The 22,371-nt window shown below is 48.3% G+C and overlaps 1 protein-coding gene across 4 annotated transcripts; it reads right to left on the reverse strand.

Annotated features, from left to right (window-relative positions):
* Nucleotides 1-67: 67 nt before the first annotated feature.
* On the reverse strand, nt 68-21,626 carry LOC103633160 (serine/threonine-protein kinase STY46). 4 transcript variants are annotated; one of them, XM_008654846.3, is made up of 16 exons: nt 21,199-21,626; nt 20,944-21,058; nt 19,093-19,184; nt 18,843-18,959; nt 5,579-5,633; nt 5,268-5,378; nt 4,759-4,812; nt 4,487-4,662; nt 4,304-4,411; nt 3,796-3,869; nt 3,530-3,705; nt 3,212-3,307; nt 1,698-1,778; nt 1,542-1,595; nt 781-915; nt 68-712 (listed from the first exon to the last, which is right to left on the reverse strand). In XM_008654846.3, exons 1-16 carry the CDS (start codon nt 21,456-21,458, stop codon nt 632-634), a joined length of 1,785 nt encoding a protein of 594 aa, XP_008653068.1. In that variant the 5' UTR covers nt 21,459-21,626; the 3' UTR covers nt 68-631. The 4 variants fall into 4 exon arrangements, with proteins under 4 accessions (XP_008653068.1, XP_020396456.1, XP_008653069.1 ...); XM_020540867.2 differs by having other exon boundaries at nt 781-858; nt 21,199-21,619; XM_008654847.4 differs by having other exon boundaries at nt 781-858; nt 4,487-4,665; nt 21,199-21,619.
* Between the last annotated feature and the right edge of the window lie 745 nt (nt 21,627-22,371).

Below are 22,371 nucleotides of genomic sequence, written 5' to 3' on the forward strand. Positions count from 1 at the left end.
AGTTTGGCATCACAAACCTACCTCTTTCTGGTGCCACGCTTCGAATCGTTAGTGTCGAACTGTCAGATGCAGACTATACACATGTTTTTTCCATTTCTTTAAAATAAATTGATATCATTTGTAGTCACGGAAACTGGGGAACAAAAGCTTAGCACAAGATAACCCAACTTTGTTCCGAGCAGATCCCATGCAGATGCAGGTGCCTTGCTCAGCTAACTCAAGCTTGCCGCGTTGTTCCACAACAGAGGGGTGGAGCATGTCCAGAAAAGAATGACGGCACGTAGAAGAAAATATGCTAAAAGATGGAACCTTAAAAGAATCATGCCACGGCCTGGATCTGGCTTATTATTTTCATCTACAGCAAGATTAGACTCTGTTAGAGAAATCAGACTGGTTATGATGCACAGTTCCCAAGCTTCCTCTCATTGTGATGGAACTCAGGAGTAACAAGCAGATAGGCGAAAAGCGATGGCTGCCGCTAAAAAATTGCCACTTAGTCAACTCCGGCTGCAGCATGTCTGTACAGTATTTCTGTGTACTGTCGCTATGTGCGGGGAACAGGAGCTGGTTGTAGTTCAGATCCTTCCAGGATGGACCGAGGCCATGTACATTTCAAGTCTTCAACCGTGTCTCAATGGCTCCGCCCCCTCAGAGCTGAAAAGAAACCACCCAGTGTTCTGTCCTTGTGCTTCCCCTCGTGCTCGTCTCCGACCTGTAACACAAGTTGACGTCAGCATAAGCTCCTATCCTATAGGTGTATAATTAGGTGTTAGCACATACTTCCTCTGCTATTCTCTGAAGAGTTTCTAATATTTCGGAAAAGTCTGGTCTTTGAGCGGGGTCTTGCTGCCAACATTTCTGAAGAAGCTCAGAAAGCATTGCATAAGTATGTTTCGGAATTGTAGGCCGTAATCCCTGTGAACGAAACTTAACACATCAGAGAAGGACTCGCTGCAATCCTCTTTCCTTTCTCTTTAGAGCTTGTTCGGTTAGGGGTGAATTGAGGGAGATTTAATCCCTTCCTATTTTGAATAGGAAGGATTAAATCCCTCTCAATCCCCTCCTCCATTCCCCATGCAAACGAACATGGCCTTACAGTGCAGAGGTGAGCAAGTTCTAGGTATGTGGCAAAGAAACCCTGGTTCGAGAATCTACTATCAGGGCTAGTTTGGCAACACTATTTTCCCATGGGATTTCCAATTTCCCAAGGGAAAATAAACTAATTTCCCTTGAGAAAACGAAAAACCCTTGGGAAAATAGGGTTTCCAAACTAGCCCTCATTGGGATTCCATTGTCATTCACTCATTCTAAATATTCACTAGTAGTGTTCTGTTCTTTGCGTCATTTATGTACCAAACCATCTGCATGATTTCATGGAGTAGATGTGGATTCCAAGACATGTGGATATTCTATCACAACAGAATGTGGTTAAGGTTCTTCTAAACAAATGTGATTAAAGGACAAAATGAACATATTCCACTTAGAAACAGAACAAATAAGACAGCAAGATAAAAAAAAAATATGAAGTTGCTGATTTTTACCTTCTGCACCACGCCAACAGCTGCTTGTAGTGGAGTCAGATACTCATAAGGAATCTGCATAAATGGATGGCATACCAATTAACAACTTATTTTAAAAAAAAAAAGAATAGTGTAGCATAATGAATGAATTAAATAACAGGAGATTAATGCACATACCTTCCCTGTGAGTAGCTCCCACATCAAAATTCCAAAACTAAAAACATCAGCCTTCTGATCATAGGGTTTATGCTCTATGACCTGCAAGTATGTAAGATTTTGTTAGGCGACAATCCACTTGTGGAAAAAATTAGTAAACTGGACCCTTGAGTCCACTGCGGTCCAAAGCTTGTGATCATTTGGAAGGTATCCTATACCACTACAACATAATGTAACAGTTTTTTTTTTGCCATGGCCTGGTCCAGAGTTCCACTTGCCACAAGAGAGCAGTACGAAGCTACAAGCATACAATAGCATGAAAGTCCTCACAATTCTTCATTCACCAATTACTATTTGGCTTACTCTAATATTCAACCCACATGTACTGAGGTGGATTGGGGTGTAAATTAAAATCCACCTCAGTACATGTGGGTTGGGGTAAATATTAGAGTACCCAAACAAGGCCTTAGGGCTTGTTTGGATAATCTGATATTGAAGTGGATTGAGGTGGTATGTGGTGTATTGGAGTGTAATATGAACTAATTTTTTTTTCAATCCCCTTCAATACACCTCAATCCACTTCAATCCCACTATAACCAAACAAAGCCTTAGTGGGATTGAAACCCTAATCCTATTCCTAACCATGGTTGGGACATATATTTATAAAAAGTAGTTGGGCCTAAGCCCATTACACAAAGACACCCCATTACAATAGGAGAAGTACAATAACTCTTAACACTTACTTTACTATATATCATCTTTATTTATCAAACCACCCAAGTTCAAATTCTATCACGTCCCGTTTGGATCATTGGAATTGAATTCTATTCTAATACTAGTAATTTTGGCATATATCAATTAAGCTAATTCAATTTTATGCAAAATATATTTGTATATTGTTATTAACAAGATGTCGGAGATATTTATGTGTTACATTTTTGCTATAGAAGAGTGAGACGAAGTGTGACATGTAAATTATAGAGTAGAAACAAATTCTACTAATACATAAAATTATTTCACATCCTCTACCCTATGAATTTGAGATAGTCTTATATCTGAACTTTGAAAAGTGATGGAATGTCAAATTCCAAACTAAATAAGTTACTTTATTGAGTGAATTCCAATTCCTCTAAAATGAAGGGATCCAAACGCCCCGTCAAGGTAAATTCAGGAGCATATTTGTTTTAATAAAGCCACCTGTCCACCCCTAGGTTGATCTAGTTTTCATATATCATTTATATTTTCAAATAATTATTTGATGGGTAGGGATTTAGCATACATACTGCTAAAAAACTTGTTGCAAACCACTCTTTTGTAGAAATAATTTCTTTTATGATGTACAGTCAATTAGCAATAAGGAATTTCCACTTCTCTCATGTTACAAGGAAATCCATTGATTTCATTCACATCTTAAGTGTGATACATGAAGATGAACTTAGAGCTGGGTGTTTCGTGATCACATTTATTTAATATAAACATATAATCATTGGCAGTGGTAAATGGCAAAGGCAGCAAAGCTGATAGTAAAGAATTACCTCTGGGGCCATCCAACGGTAAGTACCAGTTTCTGCAGTCATGACTCCAGATTGAGCTTTAACACGTGCGACACCAAAATCAGCAACTTTAACAGTCTGCAGAAGGAAGCTAATAAAATTAAGCCAGGCAAATGTATCAAGTCCTAGTTTTGGTGCAGTAGAAACTCTTCCTGGCCATGAAGAGCCAAACTTGCCATAAACAATACATGTATTTTGCATGTCTAAAAGTATAGAAGGAAGCTAAAGTGTTTACTGAAATGAAATACTCGAGAAACAAGAGCAACTCCACATTCTAAATGGACTGATTAGATTACATACCCCATTTTCATCCATCAGAAGGTTCGCAGTTTTCAAATCACGATGAATAATATTATTCTGGTGTAAGTAGCTCATGCCTTTTGACACATCCATAGCAACTCCAACTAAAGTAGGAAGTTTGAAAACACCTTTATGTTTATGGAGGTAATCATACACACTTCCACCGGACATAAATTCTGGAAGAGGAAAATAAGATGGTTCACTCATTATTACTATTACCATCACAAGAAAATGAACAATTTGAAAGACATTTTCTTTAACAATACCTGTCACTATATATAGATTTGGGGGTTTAGTGGAAGCACCAATAAATTGCACAACATTCTTGTGACGTACCTTCCTAAAATCCAAAAACATAATCAGCAAAGTAGTACATAAAAGAGCAGAGTGCCAAGGAAGCAATGTATGGGGTGATTTTTATCATAAATGTGGTGCATTCATCCAGTTACATCATGCATTTCAAGTTCAAATGTAGGTTCATTCTATGAGATATCAGTCAGTATGCAGATAAAGGATTCCAAACATAAGATGTTGACATGTAGATGACAGCGAAGATATTTCAACGTAAACGATGACTTGAAGCGACTGTAGGATAGTAATCATTGTAGAAGAAATAAGACCAAGTGACATGAAATAAAATAACAAGAACCCAAGTGCAACCTCAGAAACTTTGAAGGTATATTTAATTAGTATGCCAGACTACCAATATCACAATAAGGAAACATCTTGTAATACAAGGTGAAACAGAGTTGAGTACTTAAGTGTAGTAATCACCTCATGATATATACTTCCTGGGCAAATTCACGCTGCATGTCTGCATTTATTCTCTCAGGTTTCAGCACTTTAATAGCAACATCTTGACTGCAATATGTACCCCGGTAACTGGAACAGAGACATATTGTTAAGTGAAATAAACTTAAGGGATTTTCCCCATAATAACTAGCAACAAACACTCACAGATCACCATATGATCCTGATGCTACTTTATTCCCAAACTTGAGCAGTTTTACATCAATTTCCCATTCACTAGCACCATCTGTTGGTATCTCAACACGGCCAGCTGCTGAAATCTCAGCAATCTGCATGTTTTCAACTGGAGTAGACCATGAATGAGATGAAGACCATGCTTGTGTCTGCTGAATCCAAGCCAAAGTAGAAAATTGAGGATACAGAAAACAAACATGTTGAAGTTAGGGCTCAGCTAGTCCAAACGAATGAGTCTGTTTTACCTCTTCAATCCTGCCAATTTCCTTCTGCACTGCTTCTACTAAATCCTCTGTTTCCTATTTATTAACAGGTAAATAAATAGTAAGAGACATATACAATAACAAAACAAAATGTGCAGATCACAACAACTCTCTTGCTCTGAAGTAGTATCAACTATCGGCAGTTCGTTGATATCTGTTACCAACATTATTTTGTTGATCGATATATGTTGCATGATGCCATGATCCAAGATGCTAGTCACAGGTCTCATGCACATAGACCAAATTAGCAACCCAAACTCATCTACTAAAGACTTTTTATCTGTCTTAAACCACATTAACTAAAAATACTAAATCATATTATAAACTATCGTGCAGATATCTTATGCAATAACTTCACGAGTAGTATCATGAGAACTCTTGCTCTGATTTCATTTTTGAAAGATATACACAAAGGCTATATATATTGAAAAGACACAAGACTCATAGGGCATGGGTAAATGATAACCAGAAAAGAATTAGTTAGTGAATACCTCATCATGCCAACCAACAACAACAAATACATCAAGTGAGTAGCCATCATTTGTTGAAAATGCATGTGCTTCTTGAATGTTGAGACCAAGCTCACCAAGCAGAGATGTCAGCTGTCAGTATCAGAAAATTTCAGATCACTAAACAAACCGATTACAAGACTAACTCTACTAAATATCAAATGTATGAACACAAGTAGAGGTAGTGAGATATCAATGAGAATGTATAATGAGTACAGAAGGACAGATATATGTACAAGACTTTTGAAGATATAAACCTTCCCAGTGAGAAATCCAACTGTGCATAGGTTTACCTCACTGAGAAGTTTTGGCTTGTCAATGGTTGAAAAGGTGATTTCATGCATGGGCCTGAAATGACAAACAATAAACTTTTGTATCTGCAGACAAACAAGTACTTAACAAAGGAAAATACAGAATTGAATTTTTTTTTCTTATACCGGGTACACCATTAACTCACAAGGCATGGGTTGCTCTTGAGGCCCAGAGCCTCGACTAGGGGTGAAAACGGGACGGATACAGGCAGATAGTAGGCCATCCTATATCCTACCCTAATATAATTCTCTCGGATACAGGATCGGATACGAATAGTTAAAAATTTGGGTCGGATACAAGATAGGATCGGGTAATAATTCGGACAGGTAACAAACGGATATCGGATATTACTCGGGTAGTATCGGATATTTATCGGATAGTTTGTCCTGACAATATTAGTTGTCCAACGGTTCAACAAACAAACCACACAATAGTCAAATACAATAGTCTGAATAAAATGACAAGAGTTCGAATCACACAATAGTCCACTACAATAGTCTGAATGTAATGACGAAATTCGAATAACACAATAGTCCAACTCAGGTAGTTCGCTTCGGATTAAAGCCAGTTGTTCCTTGTTCGGACTGCTGCAGCTGCAATCTATAGAGACAAAACACTATAGAAATAGTAGAAGCCAGTATATTAAAGCCAAAGTAATAAGCCCAATGATTAATATGTGTACTATCTTCTGCACATCTATTTGTAGTAAATGCTAATCTATGTACTATTTTCTGACGATCAGTTCTCAAAGTTTGAAAGAGAAATTGCTTGTGTAGTACGAACTGAAAAGTGAGTAGCTACTCTATCTGAACTTGAGAAAACATTTCCATAGAAGATAGCAAATGCTGAAAAATTCTAAAAATTCTAATCCTACGTACTACTACTATTCCAACATCCCATGTCCCAAGGAGCATAGCATTCAACGCACACTCTGCTGGGCCTATCCCTGGATCCGCCCGGAAGATCAAAACAATTGGACGACTGAAATTGACGAGCAACAGAACAACTCGACCTTCTTTCTGTCCATGCATAGCATCTCTCCTCCACACTATGACTCTATCGCGTGGCTCACTGACAGGAACTCGCCAAGCTGGACACAGAGGGGAGAGAAGTAGCAGGGAGAGAAGCCTGGCATTTGGGGATGAGAGAAGAGAGAGGCAGCTGCCGGTGGCGAGAGGCAGGTCAGAGGCAGTGCTGTTGGGGAGTTATCGCCATCGGGAGGATCACCGAGCACGGAGCACCAGAGGTGGATCCGTGGATGATGAGTATCTCCTCCATTGGGCGATATTGGATCTGGAATATGGGTATACGATTAGACGTAGACCAATACAAGACAGAAAAAATAGACTCAGTATTTTGTCGAGTATCCGCATACCGGGTACCCGTATCCTACCCGTAGATTTCGAGTAGTTGTCGGGTATTAGCTATCCCATATCCTACCCGTATCCGGCAAACTCCTATCCGGGTATTATCCGTATCCGACCCGCACGAAGAAATACTCGTATCCGGTATCCGAAGAAACGGGTATTTTAGGTATCCGTATCCGGTACCCGGCGGGTAATCCTGTCCCGTTTTCACCCCTAGCCTCGACAATCGGGAGGCCCGCGCTCTCCACCTCAATGCCTCCTCCCGGCTCTTCTCCCGGGGGGGCTCTCTATGACCGAGTACTGTCATCAGATGAAGAGCATGGCAAACTCTCTTCGGGATCTCGGGAGCCCGTCTCTGATCACACGCTCGTCCTCAAACTTCTGTGTGGTAACAGTCAGTGGCTCGGTGCTACGACCACCTGAAGGCCTTCATCAAGCGCTCCCTGCCCTTCCCCTCCTTCCACGATGTCTACAACAAGCTACTCGAGGAGCTCACCCTAAACGTTGAGTCCGTCATGTCCGACACGACTCTCTACGACGAGTCCTCCACCGACTAACCCCCTCGCCCTATGTCGCCTGGGGGTTGCGCGCCTGCTGCCACCTCCTTGATAGGCTCTTAGGTCTGAAGGGGGTCACCGGCCCCACAAGGGCAGACGTAGGGGCGGTGGCCCTCCCTGTGGACTGTGGTGGTCCTACTGGACACGGTGGTCCCGCGTGTCCATCCTACAACTCCTAGACCGGGACCATCTCCCTTTGGCGAGGCCCAGCCACAAGTGCTTACTCGACGCGTCCACCACAGCTGGCTCTACTGACTACACCCCCACTACGGTGCCACTCCACCTTTGGCGCCCCTCTTTCGCACCAGTCGTCGCCTCCGCCAGAAACCCCTGCCTCACCCACTTGGTCCTCGTGGGGTACCGAATTTTTTGCATCTTGGTCCTTCATAGGAAAAAAATTCACGTTTAGACCCTAAAAAATTTTAATGTCATTTTTGGACCCTTTACTCGGCGCTGTAGCCTGTGGCGCCGAGGTAACACAGCTCGGCGCCGTAGGCTATGGCGCCGAGGTACGTGCTGCGTTGGCACAAACGGACGTCGTGGCGCCGACGTGGTACCGAGCTCGGCGCCATAGATCTTGGCGCCGAGCTCTGTTCTATACAAAAAACTTGTCTAGCTCAGTTGGTAAAATACAAGGCTTTTAAACTTGTGGTCGTGGGTTCGAGCCCCACGGTGTGCGTTTTTTAATACTTTTTGTCTTTGTCACTTATTTGTTTTTTGTTGTCCATATTTTTCGTTTATGTCGCTGATTTGTCTGTCCTGATTTATTTCTCATCCAGTTTTATTTTTGTGACTGATTTGTTTATTCGTCCAGATTTTTTTATCCGGCGAGCACAGCAGTTGTGTGCCACAGTGCTCACAAGCCGTCAACTTCTCCCCTTGTTTGCTCAGCTAACCACAATAAAAATCAAATGAGAACACTATTACTTCAATCATGATCAAATAAAAATATTATATTTTCATTGAGTTCTTTTGAACATAAATTTTAAATTCATAATAACATATTCCCAGTAAAAAGAAGCACACATATTCATCTTTTTTTCTTCTGCACTAAATAAAAGTATACTCCATTATATACTTGTCTCATGGATGATATATTTTAGAATTTACTGCATATACAACTGTTGTGCTCGCCGGATAAAAAAAATCTGGACGAATAAACAAATCAGTCACAAAAATAAATCTGGATGAGAAATAAATCAGGACGGACAAATTAGCGACATAAACGAAAAATATCGACAACAAAAAAAATAAGTGATAAAGACAAAAAAAGTATTAAAAAACACCCACCGTGGGGCTCGAACCCACGACCACAAGTTTAAAAGCCTTGTATTTTACCAACTGAGCTAGACAACTTTTCTGTACAGAATAGAGCTCGGCGCCAAGATCTATGGCGCCGAGCTCGGTACCACGTCGGCGCCACGACGTCTGTTTGTGCCAACGCGGCACGTACCTCGGCGCCATAGCCTATGGCGCCGAGCTGTGTTACCTCGGCGCCACAGGCTACGGCGCCGAGTAAAGGGTCCAAAAATGACATTAAAATTTTCTATGGTCTAAACGTGAATTTTTTTCTGATGAAGGACCAAAATACAAAAAATTCGGTCGTGGGGTAACGGTTGGGATCATCAGTCTCTCTCCGGCTCCTTCAACACCATGGCATTGACACCACCTCCCACCACCATATTGGGTGGACTCCAGAGCCTCCTACCACAACACTCTTGATGCCGACATGTTATCTCACTACCATCCCCCTCATACATCCCTTCCATCCTCTATTACTATGGGGAACGGTTCCACCCTCTCAGTTACCTCGGTAGGTGACTCGATTATTCCAGGACCGTTCCACCTCAAAAACATCCTTGTTGCTCCCCACATAATCCAGAATTGTCTTTTTGTTCATCGGTTCACCACCGACAATTCTTGTTCCATTGAGTTTGACCCGTTTGGTTTATCTGTGAAGGATCTTGTTGCTCCCCACATCATCTAGAATATTCTTTATGTTCGTCGGTTCACCACTGACAACTCTTGTTCCATTGAGTTTGACTTGTTTGGTTTATCTATGAAGGATCTAGCTATCAGGACCCTTCTTGCCTGTTGTGACAGCTTGGGGCCGTTGTACACACTCTGGCTACTTGCTTCATCCACTGCCACATCCTCCCCATGCCTTGACTGCTACCACTTCGTCCATCACCCGACATCGTCTCACGACCATCCTAGGTCCGATGTCATGTCCAAGTTGTCTAGCAGCCTTGTCATCTCTTGTAGCAAGGACCATTTTGATAGTCTGTGTCATGCTTGTAACCTAGGCCACCATGCTCGTCTCTGTTTCTCTAGTTCCTCCTCTTGGGCTGCTCTGCCTTTTGATCTTGTACACTATGATCTGTGGACATCACATGTTTTCTACCTCTCAGGATATAAATATTACTTGTTGATGCTGGATGATTTTTCGCACTTTCTTTGGACTTCCCCAATGTGTTTGAAATCCAACACTTTCACTACTATCTCGCATCTTTGTTTAGGTCTCCACCCAGTTCATTTGCCTTGTCCGTGCTCTCCAGTGCAACAATGGTATCGAGTACGACCAGTCCTCCCGCACCTTCTTCCTTTCTCACGGTGTTCGGATACCGGTCTCGTGCCCCTACACCTCCCCTCAGAATGGTCAGGTCGAACGCATGATTCGCACTACCACCAACATGTTGTGTTGCCTCCTCTTCCAGGTGTTTCTTTCTGCCATTTACTAGGTGGAGGCCCTGAATACTGCCACCTACATTCTCAACTGCCTCCCCTTCAAGACGATCAGTCATCTCACTCCTTTCTTCACCCTCTTTGGCACCGTCCCCTCCTATACGCACCTCCGCGTCTTTGGTCGTGCCTGCTATCCCAACACCTCCACCGTTGCCTCCCCATAAACTTGTGTCTGCTCCACTCGCTTTTTCCTCAGTTACTCTTCTCATCACAGAGGGTATTGATGCCTTGATCTTCTCACCCACTGATCATCTCTTGACATATCGCTTTCGATGAGGATGTCTTCCCCCTTGTTGGCTCCTCCCCACCTCCGGACCTCGACTCTCTCCTCAGTGTCGATAATGTTGATGTCCCTCTCTCCGTACCACCGGTCCCGACGACCCCCTCTGCACCATGTGTGGCACCGTCACCTTCGACAGCGCCAAGCTCGGCACCGTCGCCTTCGATCGTGCCATGTGCAGCCTCGTCGCCTCCACTCGTGCCACGCGTCCTGCCTCCTCAACCATCTTCGACTTGTTTCGTCGATCCCACGCATGTCTACCAACAACGTGTGCCCCCTCGATCCCCTCACCTATCGTGTCACCAGTGTACCACCCCATCGCCATCCACCGTGACCCTCGCCGCGTTCACCCGCTCTGACTCCCTCACCTGTCCCATCCTCAGTCCGTAGCGTGCACGTCGATCCCCACTAGCGTCGTGCTATGGAGGAGGAATATGAGGCCATGCTGGCCAACCACACCTGGGGCTTACTGTCATGTCCCCCTAGCACCAATGTGGTCACCGACAAGTGGATCTTTCATCATAAGCTCAAGGCTGATGATACCCTAGATCGGTACAAGGCATGTTGGCTCCTTCAAGGCTTCACTCAGCTTCCTGGAGTGGACTCCAATGAGACCTTCAACCGTGTCGTGAAGCCTGCCACCGTTTGAAACGTCCTCTCCCTTGTAAGTAGAGGGACTCTAACTCTCATCAAGAGGATGACACTATGAGTTGGGGCAATTTTCTGTTTATTTCCTCAAACACTACACAATGCCATACCCATCTAAGGGTTGGAGACACATATTTATAGCCCTAGAGGCTGCACTACCACACCTTCTCACACACACTACACAACAGGATTGTCCTCTAGATGCTAAAGAGACTACAGAGGACAGTCAAAAGCGACTGCTGTCGACTACAGAGGACAGTCAAAAGGGACTGTTGTCCTCTAGATGCTAAAGGGACTACAGAGGACAGTCAAAAAGCGACTGATGTCCTCTAGATGCTAAAAGGACTACAGAGGACAGTCAAAAAGCGACTGTTGTCCTCTAGATGCTCAAGACTTATTCCATCATTCTCCCCCTAAGTCTTGGGCGTCGTCTTGTGAGAAAGTTGGGTCATCCCGGACCTGGAGCAAAACTCAACAAACTTAATCTTCCCAAGGGACTTAGTGAGCAGGTCTGCAAGCTGATCCTTGGTGTTGATGTAGCGCGCCTTGATGCTCCCTTCTGCCAATCAGTCTCGGATGAAGTGGTATCTCAGCCGGATGTGCTTGCTCCGTTCATGGAACACGGGGTTCTTGGCCAATGCCAGAGCGGACTGGCTGTCCACCCTGAGTTCCACCGCTCCAGTGTCTCTCCCGAGGAGATCGTGGAGCAGTCGAGCTAGCCAGAGCGCCTGAGTCGAAGCAGTGGACGCCGCTATGTACTCGGCCTCGCAGCTGGACATGGCCACCACCTGCTGCTTGACCGACTGCCAGCTAATGAGGCACTTACCGAGGAAGAAGAGGATCCTGCTTGTGCTCTTGCTAGTGTCGATGTCACCGGCGTAGTCGTTGTCGCTGTACCCGACAAGGTGTGCCTCCCTAGGGCACCTCGGGTAGTAGAGACCATGGTCGAGAGTCCCCGCAACATAGCGGATGATCCTCTTCACAGCCTGCTCATGCTCCGTCGTCGGTCGCTGCAAGAACCGACTAACGTAGCCGACGGAGTATGCCAAGTCAGGCCGTGTGTGGACGAGGTAGCGAAGGCTCCCCACAAGACGCCGGTACTGTGTAGCATCCACCTCCTCCGTCGTGCTGTCGCGACTCAGCTTCAGCCTCTCCTCCATCGGAGTGAGAGCTGGGTTGCAGTCGATGAGCCCAGCCAGCTCAACAATGCGCTTGGCGTAGGCGGTCTGGCGAAGTGTGATCCCGGAGTCTCCCTGGTGCACCTCAATCCCCAGGTAGAAGGAGAGATGCCCCAGGTCACTCATTTGGAAGGTGGCCTTCATCTCTTCCTTGAACGCTGCCACCTCTGCATCCTTGGCGCCGGTGATCACCAAGTCGTCGACGTAGACACCCACCAGCAGGGCACTTCCTCCATTGCCCCGCCGATAGATGGCCGCCTCGTGCGGGCTTGGCGTGAAACCCATTCCTTTGAGCGTGGAATCCAGCTTGGCATTCCACGCCCTCGGTGCCTGTCGCAGGCCATAGAGAGCCTTGCGCAGGCGCAACACCTTGCCCTCCTTGTCAGGGATCGCAAAACCTGACGGCTGGTGTACGTAGACCTCCTCCTTTAAGTCGCCGTTAAGAAACGTCGACTTGACGTCCATGTGATGAACGTGCCAGCCCTGCTGGGCTGACAGCGCAAGGAGGAGTCGCACGGATTCCATCCGTGCCACGGGGGCGAAAGCATCGTTGAAGTCGATCCCCTCCTGCTGTAGGAAACCGCGTGCCACCAAGCGAGCCTTGTGCTTGACGATGGCGTCGGCTTCATCCCTCTTCAGTTTGAACACCCATTTAAGGGTGATCGCGCGATGACCATGAGGGAGATCAACGAGCTCCCAGGTGTGGTTCGTCTCAACCGCGTCCATCTCCGACTGCATCGCGGCACGCCAAGCCGCATGTTTCTCGGCCTCCGCGAAAGTCCGAGGCTCACCATTGTCGCATGCAAGATGCAACTCTCCTGCCAGAATGCGAGATGCAGGGCCTGGCACCACGGGTCGATGAGAAGGCCCTCCACCCTTCGATACCGCAACGGCTCACCGTCGTAGCACGCGTCGACGCGCTCCTCGTCGCGGGACAGAGGGGTCACGAGCTCCACTGGGTCGTGCTCGACACGAGCTGGTGTCGGAGAGGACGTTCCCGGAGAGGGTACCGTCGGTGCTGGAGTACGTGGTGGCGAAGAGCTCGCTGTAGCCGGAGTCGTGGCTGGAGTGTGTGGTGGTGAAGAGCTCATTGTAGCAGGAGCTGGAGAGTTTGGCGTTGGAGTCGGTGCAGACTTGGGGGCTGGGGTAGACCTGCTCGGAGAAGAGTTGCCTACTCCCCCAGCTCCCTCAAAGTGGACGTACTCGATGGTGAAGTCGTACGTCGGAGTCGTGCCGTCGTCCACCGCCTTGTTCCACGCTCATCCTCGCCCTTCGTCGAACACTACGTCGCGCGCCGTGCGCACACGCTGTGTTCTTGGGTCAAGGATGTGGTAGGCCTTCGAGCCCTCCGCGTAGCCAATGAACACCCCCGGGGTGCTCCTATCGTCGAGCTTGCTGAAGTGGCCAAGCTCCTTGGTGAACGTGAGGCAGCCGAAGACCCATAGGTGAGAGACCGCCGGCTTGCGCCCATGCCAAGCCTCGTACGGTGTCATCCCGTTGAGAGCCTTGGTGGGCGAGCGGTTGAGGATGTAAACCGCTGTCACCACCGCCTCTCCCCATAAGACAGCTGGCATTCCTCTCTGCTTGAGGAGAGCCCGAGCCATCACCACAACCGTCTGGTTGCGCCGCTCGACGACGTCGTTCTGCTGCGGGCTGTACGACGCGGAGTAGTGGCGCTGAACGCCCTCATCCGCGCAGTACGACGCGAACTCAGTCGCCGTGAATTCGCCGTCGTTGTCGGTGCGCAGCACGCGCAGCTTGCGGCCGCACTCCGCCTCCGCAGCGACCTGCACACGCCTGATGGCGTTCGCAGCCTCTCCCTTGCTGCCAAGGATCATCACCCACATGTAGCGGGAGAGATCGTCGACGAGCAGCAAGAAGTAGCGTCGTCTTCCTGGTGTGGCTGGTGTCACCGGGCCACACAAGTCCCCATGCACGAGCTCGAGCCTCTCCTTGGCTCGGAAGCTCGACTGCTGGGGAAAGGGGAGTCGTCTCTGCTTTGTCAACACGCAGACATCGCAGAATTGCTCCACATGGTCAAGGCACGGCAGGCCTCGTACCATCTCCTTGGCACTGAGCCGCTTCAGGGCCTCGAAGTTAAGGTGCCCGAAACGCTCGTGCCACTGCCATGCCCCGTCGTCTCGACGAGCAGCAAGGCAGCAAGGTTGTGCCACCTTCACATTGAGGATGTATAGCCGATTTGGACTCCTACGTACCTTGGCAAGAAGGCGACGAGAGGGGTCCCAGATCCTGCTCGACCTCCACGCGCGAACCGTTCTCATCCAGCTGTCCCAAGCTGATGATAGAGTTCCTCAACGCGGGGATGTAGTAGACTCCGGTGAGCAGCCTGTGCTCACCAGACGCGGCGGTGAAGACGACTGAGCCGGCGCCCTTGATCTCTACGCCGGAGGCGTCCCCAAACTTGTCGGAGCCTCGGACGCTAGAGTCAAGCTCGGTGAAGAACTCCCGTCGCCTGGTCATGTGATGAGTGGCGCCGGTGTCGAGGCACCATCCTTCGATCATGTCATTGATGGAGCCATCGCGGAGGAAAGCGCGTGCTTTCGACTCATCAAGGTGGAGGAGTGTCGCTGCGGCTGGTGCCGCTGGAGATAGCTCGATGCTTGCATGTGCTAGGAGCAGAGCCTCCTCCTCCGCCTCCGCCTGTGCAACGTTGGCCTAGCCACGTTGTGGCTGTCGACAGTCCCTTGCCCAATGGCCAAGCTTGCCGCAGTTGTGACAGCCGTCGTCTCGTGTCGGCTTCTTGTTGCCGACGGCACCGCCTTGGGCACCTCCACGGGCACCACCCTCAGCATGTCCTCAGGCCCCGGCCTGGGCGCCTCCACGCGCCTTGCGCGGCTTGTCGCGTTTGCGGCCTCGTGTCGAGGAGGACTCCCCCTTCTTCTTGTCACCCTGGCAGGCCTCCCACTACTCCCGAGTGAGATGTAGCTTCCCACCGATAGTGATAGGCCCAGAGGGAGCCTGTGGTTCGTCGTCGTCGACCACCTTGAGACGACCTATCGCCTCTTCGATCGTCACGTGGAGAGGTCTAGCAGAGACTCGATCGAGCGAGCGATCTGCTTGTACTTCTCGAGGATGCAACGGAAGAGCTTCTCAACAGCTCTCTCCTCATCGTAAGTGTCGTCGCCGAACTGCACCATCTTCTGCAACAGAGTGTTGAGGCGGAGAGCAAAGTCATCAACATCCTCACCTAGCTTGAAGGCCAGGTTCTCCCACTCCTTGCGAAGTGCCTACAGTGTGGTCTTGCGGGCACGGTCGCTGCCGATGCGGGTCGCAGCGATGGCGTCCCAAGCCTCCTTGGCAGTCCGCTTCTGGGAAAGCGAAAACTGCATCTCGAGCGGGACTGCAGCAATGAGGGCATCCAGCGCCCGCCGATCCTCGTGGTAGTCGACGTCGCTGTACCGAACTGCTTCCCACATGTGGCGAACCTGGAGCCATACCCTCATCACCGCGGCCCACTCGACGTAGTTGGTCTTGGTGAGGGTAGGCCACCCACCGCCAGGACCGATGTCCCTGACAATGGCCTGGGCCATGTGGCGACCATGGTACCGATCCGGGGAGGGAGAGTCGCGCCGCCTGTAGAGGCCGCGATCTCCGTCGACTCGGTCGCCGCCGCCGGGAGCACCGCCGGCGCGTCTACGCCCGTCTGGGCTGCCGCCGCGTGCGCCCTCGCCCAGAGCGCCGTCAGCGCGTCGGCGCCTATCTGGGCTGCCGCCACGCGCGCCCCCATGGGGATGCGCGGCTGCCCACTGTGCCGCCTGCTCTCGCGCTGCTTCCCTCGCCAGCCTGAGCTCTTCGTCGGTGTTGTCGTCGACAGAAGCAGAGCTGCCAGCTCTACTGCCGCGCAGAACCTCGAGCTCTACTGTCGTCGCACGTGCAGCATCCGCCGCCTCCGCTGCGTCTACTTCCGCTCTCGCTGTTGCCAATTCCGCCGCCGCTAGCCGTGCTGCCCTCGCCGCTGTCGCTGCAGTCGCTGCTGCTGCTCACTCGCGTTCTTGTGTCGCGGCGACCTCGGCCTCCTGCTGGCGCCACGCACTCGAAGTGACCGAGCGTAGGGACATGGTGGGCTAGTGAGGGGTCGCTGCGTGTGGAAGAGGTTGTCTCAGACGAAAGGCTGCTCGTCTGAGCAGGAGAGAAAAGAACAGTTGGAGCTCTTGCTGCCGACTGAGTGTGGGGAGAGGCGCGGGAAGGAGATGAGCAAGAGATGTTTAGGCTACAGGATAGTTTTGCTCTGATACCAATTGTAAGTAGAGGGACTCTAACTCTCATCAAGAGGATGACACTATGAGTTGGGGCAATTTTCTGTTTATTTCCTCAAACACTACATAATGTCATACCCATCTAAGGGTTGGAGACACATATTTATAGCCCTAGAGGCTGCACTACCACACTTTCTCACACATACTACACAACAGGATTGTCCTCTAGATGCTAAAGAGACTACAGAGGACAGTCAAAAGCGACTGCTGTCGACTACAGAGGACAGTCAAAAGGGACTGTTGTCCTCTAGATGCTAAAGGGACTACAGAGGGCAGTCAAAATGCGACTGATGTCCTCTAGATGCTAAAGGGACTACAGAGGACAGTCAAAAAACGACTGTTGTCCTCTAGATGCTCAAGACTTATTCCATCATCTCTCACCCTCTCCCAAGCCTAGGTGGTCTACCAACTGGACGTCAAGAATGTCTTCCTCCATGGCACTCTGATGAAGACAGTGTACTGCAGCCAGCTCGTCGCCTTCATCGACTCCACTCGACCGGGTATGGTGTGTAAGCTTAGCCGCTCTTTATATGGCCTCAAGCAGGCCCCGCAGGCCTAGTCCAGTCACTTTGCCTCCTACTTGTCTCCCTCGGCTCCATTGAGAACAAGTCAGACACACCCCTATTCATCCTTCGGCGCGGTGACGACACCATTTACCTTCTGCTCTACGTCGACGACATCGTGCTCACGGCATCCAGTGCCGCCCGTCTTCAGCGCACCATTGCCTCCCTGCAGTGCGAGTTCGAGATAAAGGAATTGGGCCCTCTCCGCCACTTCATAGGGGTCACCATGGAGCACCAGCTCTAGGTCCTCTTCCTTCACCAGCGCTAGTACACCATTGACATTCTTGAGCAGGCTGACATGTCAGACTACAAGCCTTGCTCCACACCTGTTGACACTCAAGCGAAGGTCCCTAACAACGACAACGCCTCGATCAACGACGTGATGTCCTACCGAAGCCTCCCCGAGGCTCTACATACCTCACACATTCACTCGGCCCAACATCGCCTACGCAATCCAGTAGGTGTTCCTTCGCATGCGCACCTCGCGGGAACCACACCTCACCACTGCAAAGTGGATTCTTCGCTACCTCTGTGCCACCATCGACTACGGTCTTCTTCTTTGACCCTCTCTGACTTATGAGTTGGTTGCCTACACCGACATCGGCTGCCCCAACACTCGTCGGACCACCTCTGTCTATGTCATGTTCTTGGGCACCAATCTCGTCCCCTAGTCCTCCAAGCAATAGCTTGTCGTCTCCCACTCCAACGCAAAGGCTGAGTATAGTGTTGTGACCAACAGTGTTACCGAGGCGTCTTGGCTCTGTCAGGTGCTCCAGGAGCTTCATAACCTCTTGCACGCGACATCCTCGTCTACGACAACATCAACGTGGTCTACTCCACCAATCCCATGCAGCACTAGCGCACGAAGCACGTGGAGATCGACCTCCACTTCGTCCGTGAGCGTGTCATTGTCGGCAATGTCTGCATCCTCCACGTCCTGACAACTTCGCAATTCACCAACATCTTCACCGAGGGGCTCACATCCACGGTGTTCTCGGAGTTTCGATCCAGTCTCAACATCTTATACGCTAGAGTTGCGACTGCAGGGGGTGTTGGATTACTGTTTTTTGTATCTGTATAAATTGGCTTTGGCCCAGCCCATACTCTTTCAATATATATACACATGCCTACCCTGAATTGGGGTTAGGGTTTCCCATTTAGACATAACAAATAGATCACTCATTGAGTCATTGTGAAATCTCACTGAGAATGTGCCCATAGTGCAGTGGTAGGGATGCAGAAGTGCAACCTACAGGTTGAGAGTTTGATTCCCTATTCCTCACCAGAAATATGTGGTCCAGTAATGGTTGCAGCAGATCCCCTGCTGCAGGTGCATCCTTGCTGTTACTGGGACGTACTGGACAGCCAGGATTCTTTGCCTTTTCTGGACACTGGGGAAGAGAATCTTCTACCTTTCCATCAATGCCTCAGGGAGGTCTTGCACCAAGGGCTTGGTTTTTTTCATGTACTCTAGCTGGTTGCACTGGCTAGGGAGCAAATTTGCACCTAGCTGGCAGGGGTTCGGTCCTTGTTTAATTTAGTTGAAAAAATGGTGGGATGTCTAAGGTGCTGTAAGACAGAATATTATAATAAAGGTACCTAGAAACTAGAGTTTAAAAGCAAAGAATACCTGTACAGGGATCGACAATTATCAGAGGTGCTATCGTGATCTTGATGAGACTTGCTAGCTTCAAGAGCAAGGGCCTCAAGATTTGTAGAAGAACCAAAGGCAGGAGGAGGATGTATGCTGGAAACAAGTCATGCGTGTTAAACAAAGACCAATCAAACGAATATTTTTTTTTGTTGCACATAGCAGTAATGCAAAATAATTGTCATTTGCCAATCTCCAAAATATTAAATAGATGAGAAAAGACAGATACCTCTGCTGCCTGTTCAACAGTCTTGAAGCGACTTCCTCCCCTGCAGTATTCGAATCAGCATCAGTCTGATTCCCATCAAGAATTGGAGATACCTAATGAATCAAGACTCCAATAAGGATAATGATGAACAATAGTTGAATGAACTATGACAAACAATAGTTGAAGGCCTTTATATATTAATTGCTACAGCAAAGGGAGCAGACCCAAGGCTCCCACACCAGGGGGTTTAAATAAGCCGAGGCAAGCCTGCCCTTCAATTGCTAACTTAGCAGCTAGTTATATTATTAATTGCTACAGCAAAGGGAGCAGACCAAAGGCTCCCACACCAGGGGGTTTCAATAAGCCGAGGCAAGCCTGCCCTTCAATTGCTAACTTAGCAGCTAGTTAAAAAAAGAAAAGAAAAAGAAAACTTTATGTACAAAAATAGAAGATGAAATTCAGGAACGATAACATACTACCAATTAAAACAAGGGCATTGACACTTGTGGAAAGCTTAAAATCTAATTTATAGGAATGGTTACTTGGTCAAAAGCAAAACATGCATACACATTGAACTATCGGCACGATCAATTTTCGGAGAAATGCATAAACACAAATGTTTGAATCGACATTTCAATACAATACCATGTGGTCAGCACTCAATAGAATACAAATTTGACATAGTGAAGTAGAATGAAATCCTTACAAGCTCCTCTAGCCAAGTTGGTTAAGTGGTCTGAGTAGCACTCCTCAGGTCCTGGGTTCGACTCCCCGTGGGAGTGAATTTCAGGCTGTGGTTAAAAAAATCCCCTCGTTTGTCCCACACCAAAGCACGGGTCTAAGGCTCAGCCCTGGTCGCAGTCGTTCTCACATGGGCTTCGATGCCGTTGTGTATGGGTGGGGTAGGAGTTCGGGGGTTTTCTCGATCTGTGTGAGAAGGTCTTCTTCTTAATATACAATACTCGGGGTTGTCTTACCCCCGCAGGCAGTGTTATTAAAACTATGTTTAAACGATGTTTAAACTACGTTTAAACGTCAAAACTCTAATTAGAGGTTGAAACCACGTTTTAGCGTTTTGGCGTTCTAAACCGTAAAACGCAGTGTTTTATGCATTTTAGACCATTAGCTACTTTTGGGCCCAGTCTACTAGTTACTTTTGGGGTTCAATCCAACTCATGGGTGAAGTTTTGGTAAGCCAATAACCTCTCTGTTTTGGTATTTAACTTCATATTATTGTCTGAAATTATGATGTATTGGTATTTTTTCTATGTTGTTTAAAACTACGTTTAAACAAAGTTTAAACGTTTAAAAGTCAAAATTTCACCCATGAGCGTTCCAACGTTTTATCGTTTTAATAACCTTGCCCGCAGGTCGAGTTTTTAGAACATAACGAAATTTCCCGTTAGCCCAACCAGTACCCTGACTACTTACTCAGCCTAAACAGCAAGGTATCAATGCAACACCATGTCATTACTTTTATGCTTTTGGCAATGAAGAGGTCAGAAGGATTTGTTGGATTTTTCGATCAAAAGGATAAAGCAATGAGCTCATCTCAGTGGAAGATTAATCCACTACAAAAGGTAATCAGGTGAAACAGTGCATGCTTCTGTTTCGAAGCCGATAGACGCAAAGGATACCTACAACTCAGGTGAGTCCAGCAGTGCAGCCTTGACACAGATGACATAAGTACAGTAAGAAAAAGATCAGAGAACTGGAATTCTCCATTGCAGGAATGGGTCACAACCAAGTGAAACAACCAACTAAATTCAACAGTCGGCAAAACCGTATTGCACATATTAGGACAAGATGTGCTTGACTTTGTCTACTTTAACTAGCTAAGTGCCGTGCAAAATTGCATTCGAAGATCATCACCTGCACGGCCCGCACCGCGAAAGCCGGGCGCTGAGCCGGATCCTTGGCCTGCTCCAGAAGCCGCTTGTGCGTGAGCACGTCCTCCGCCCTCTCCACGTTCACATCCATGGCGTATCTGCAGAAACCAAAGCGAGTGCAGGTGAGCCCAGCCCAGACCGCCGCCCGGAGCGAAAACCGCTGGTGGGGGCGAATTGCATTCGCGCCACGTCACTGTCGGAGGAGGAAGCGCTGTCGCGCGCGTGACCGAGCACGCACCGGGCGGGGAGGCGGTTGAAGTGGTTCCAGAGCTCGTCGTCGAACCCGGGCGCCCGCGCGTCGGGCAGGCCGGCGTCGTGGAGGCGCCGGAGAACCTCTGTGTACACCTCGAGCTTATGGCGCTGCTGCTGCTGCTGCTTCCGCGCCTGCACCGCCGCGGCGGCCGATGACGAGGACGTAGCGAGCTCCGCCGCGCCGCCGCCGGACGCAGCGGCCGCGGCGTGGCTGCCGCAGCTCTCCGCGGCCTCCTCTACCGCCATTCGCCTAAGGCCCTCAGCGCCGCCCACCCGTCCTCCGCTCTAGGTCTCGATCTCCCCCAGGCCCAGTGATTGAGAAAGCGGAGCGAAAGAGATAAATAACCGTGGCCGAGTTTTTTTATGGAGGTGAGGAAAGGAAATTGGAAAGTGAATGAAACGGCAGCGGCCAGCGGGGCGGAGGCGAAAGATTTCCGTTTTGCGGCGACTACCGCCAGCCGAACACTGTTGGCTCAACTCTCACGGTCCACTATATTATTTTCTCCCTATATCGTGCTACCGTGCCACCATTCATTGCCCCGGTTTGTTTCAGCTTTTTTGAGCTTCTGGCCACCAAAAGCTGCTGCGGTCTGCTAAACGTTCAGTTTTTCAGTCAGCTTCTATAAAATTCGTTTGAGTAAAAATCATTCAAAATCAACATAAACACATAATCGGTTGAGTCGTTGCAATAATAGGAATCTGTCACTTTCTAGATCCTGAGTCCTATGGACATCTTTATCTTCTTCCGCACGTAATCCTAATGATACACAGATTCTCCCCACAGCCAGATTCTCAGAAAAGCTGGCCAGAAAAAAACTGAACCAAACAGACCCATTATCTTGTCACCTCAGTAACCTCTCTCTCTATCTCTATCATCTATAACCGTTTTCTCTAAACTATCTCATATATTTTGTTATAACTATAAAATATTATTTTCTATACATATTCATCATTTATTACATTTTTTTCCCAACAAACAAACATCAATGTGCACAGAACTCGAGCGTAGAGGTTTGCTCATCGCCAGCACTAGCACTGTAGCAACCATAGAGTAAACCGGTGAATGCTCTAACGGGGACTGTATCCGCCACATGCAGGAAAACGGAAGTCTGGAGTGCAGCGATGAACGTAGTCTTACCCGGCTGCTGAAAACTTGGCG

The sequence above is a fragment of the Zea mays genome, chromosome 7 (assembly GCF_902167145.1).
Source record: "Zea mays cultivar B73 chromosome 7, Zm-B73-REFERENCE-NAM-5.0, whole genome shotgun sequence".
In the NCBI taxonomy this organism is placed as follows: Eukaryota; Viridiplantae; Streptophyta; class Magnoliopsida; order Poales; family Poaceae; genus Zea; species Zea mays.

Excerpts from the sequence above, each read along its gene's own strand:
- LOC103633160 (XM_008654845.4), bottom strand. The coding sequence starts at position 21,458 with ATGGCGGTAGAGGAGGCCGCGGAGAGCTGCGGCAGCCACGCCGCGGCC. Across the intron at positions 5,634-18,842 it reads AATTGTCGATCCCTGTACAG|GCCCATGCATGAAATCACCT; the intron begins GTATTCTTTGCT and ends TTGTCATTTCAG. Across the intron at positions 5,379-5,578 it reads AGCCAAAACTTCTCAGTGAG|CTGACATCTCTGCTTGGTGA; the intron begins GTAAACCTATGC and ends TGATACTGACAG.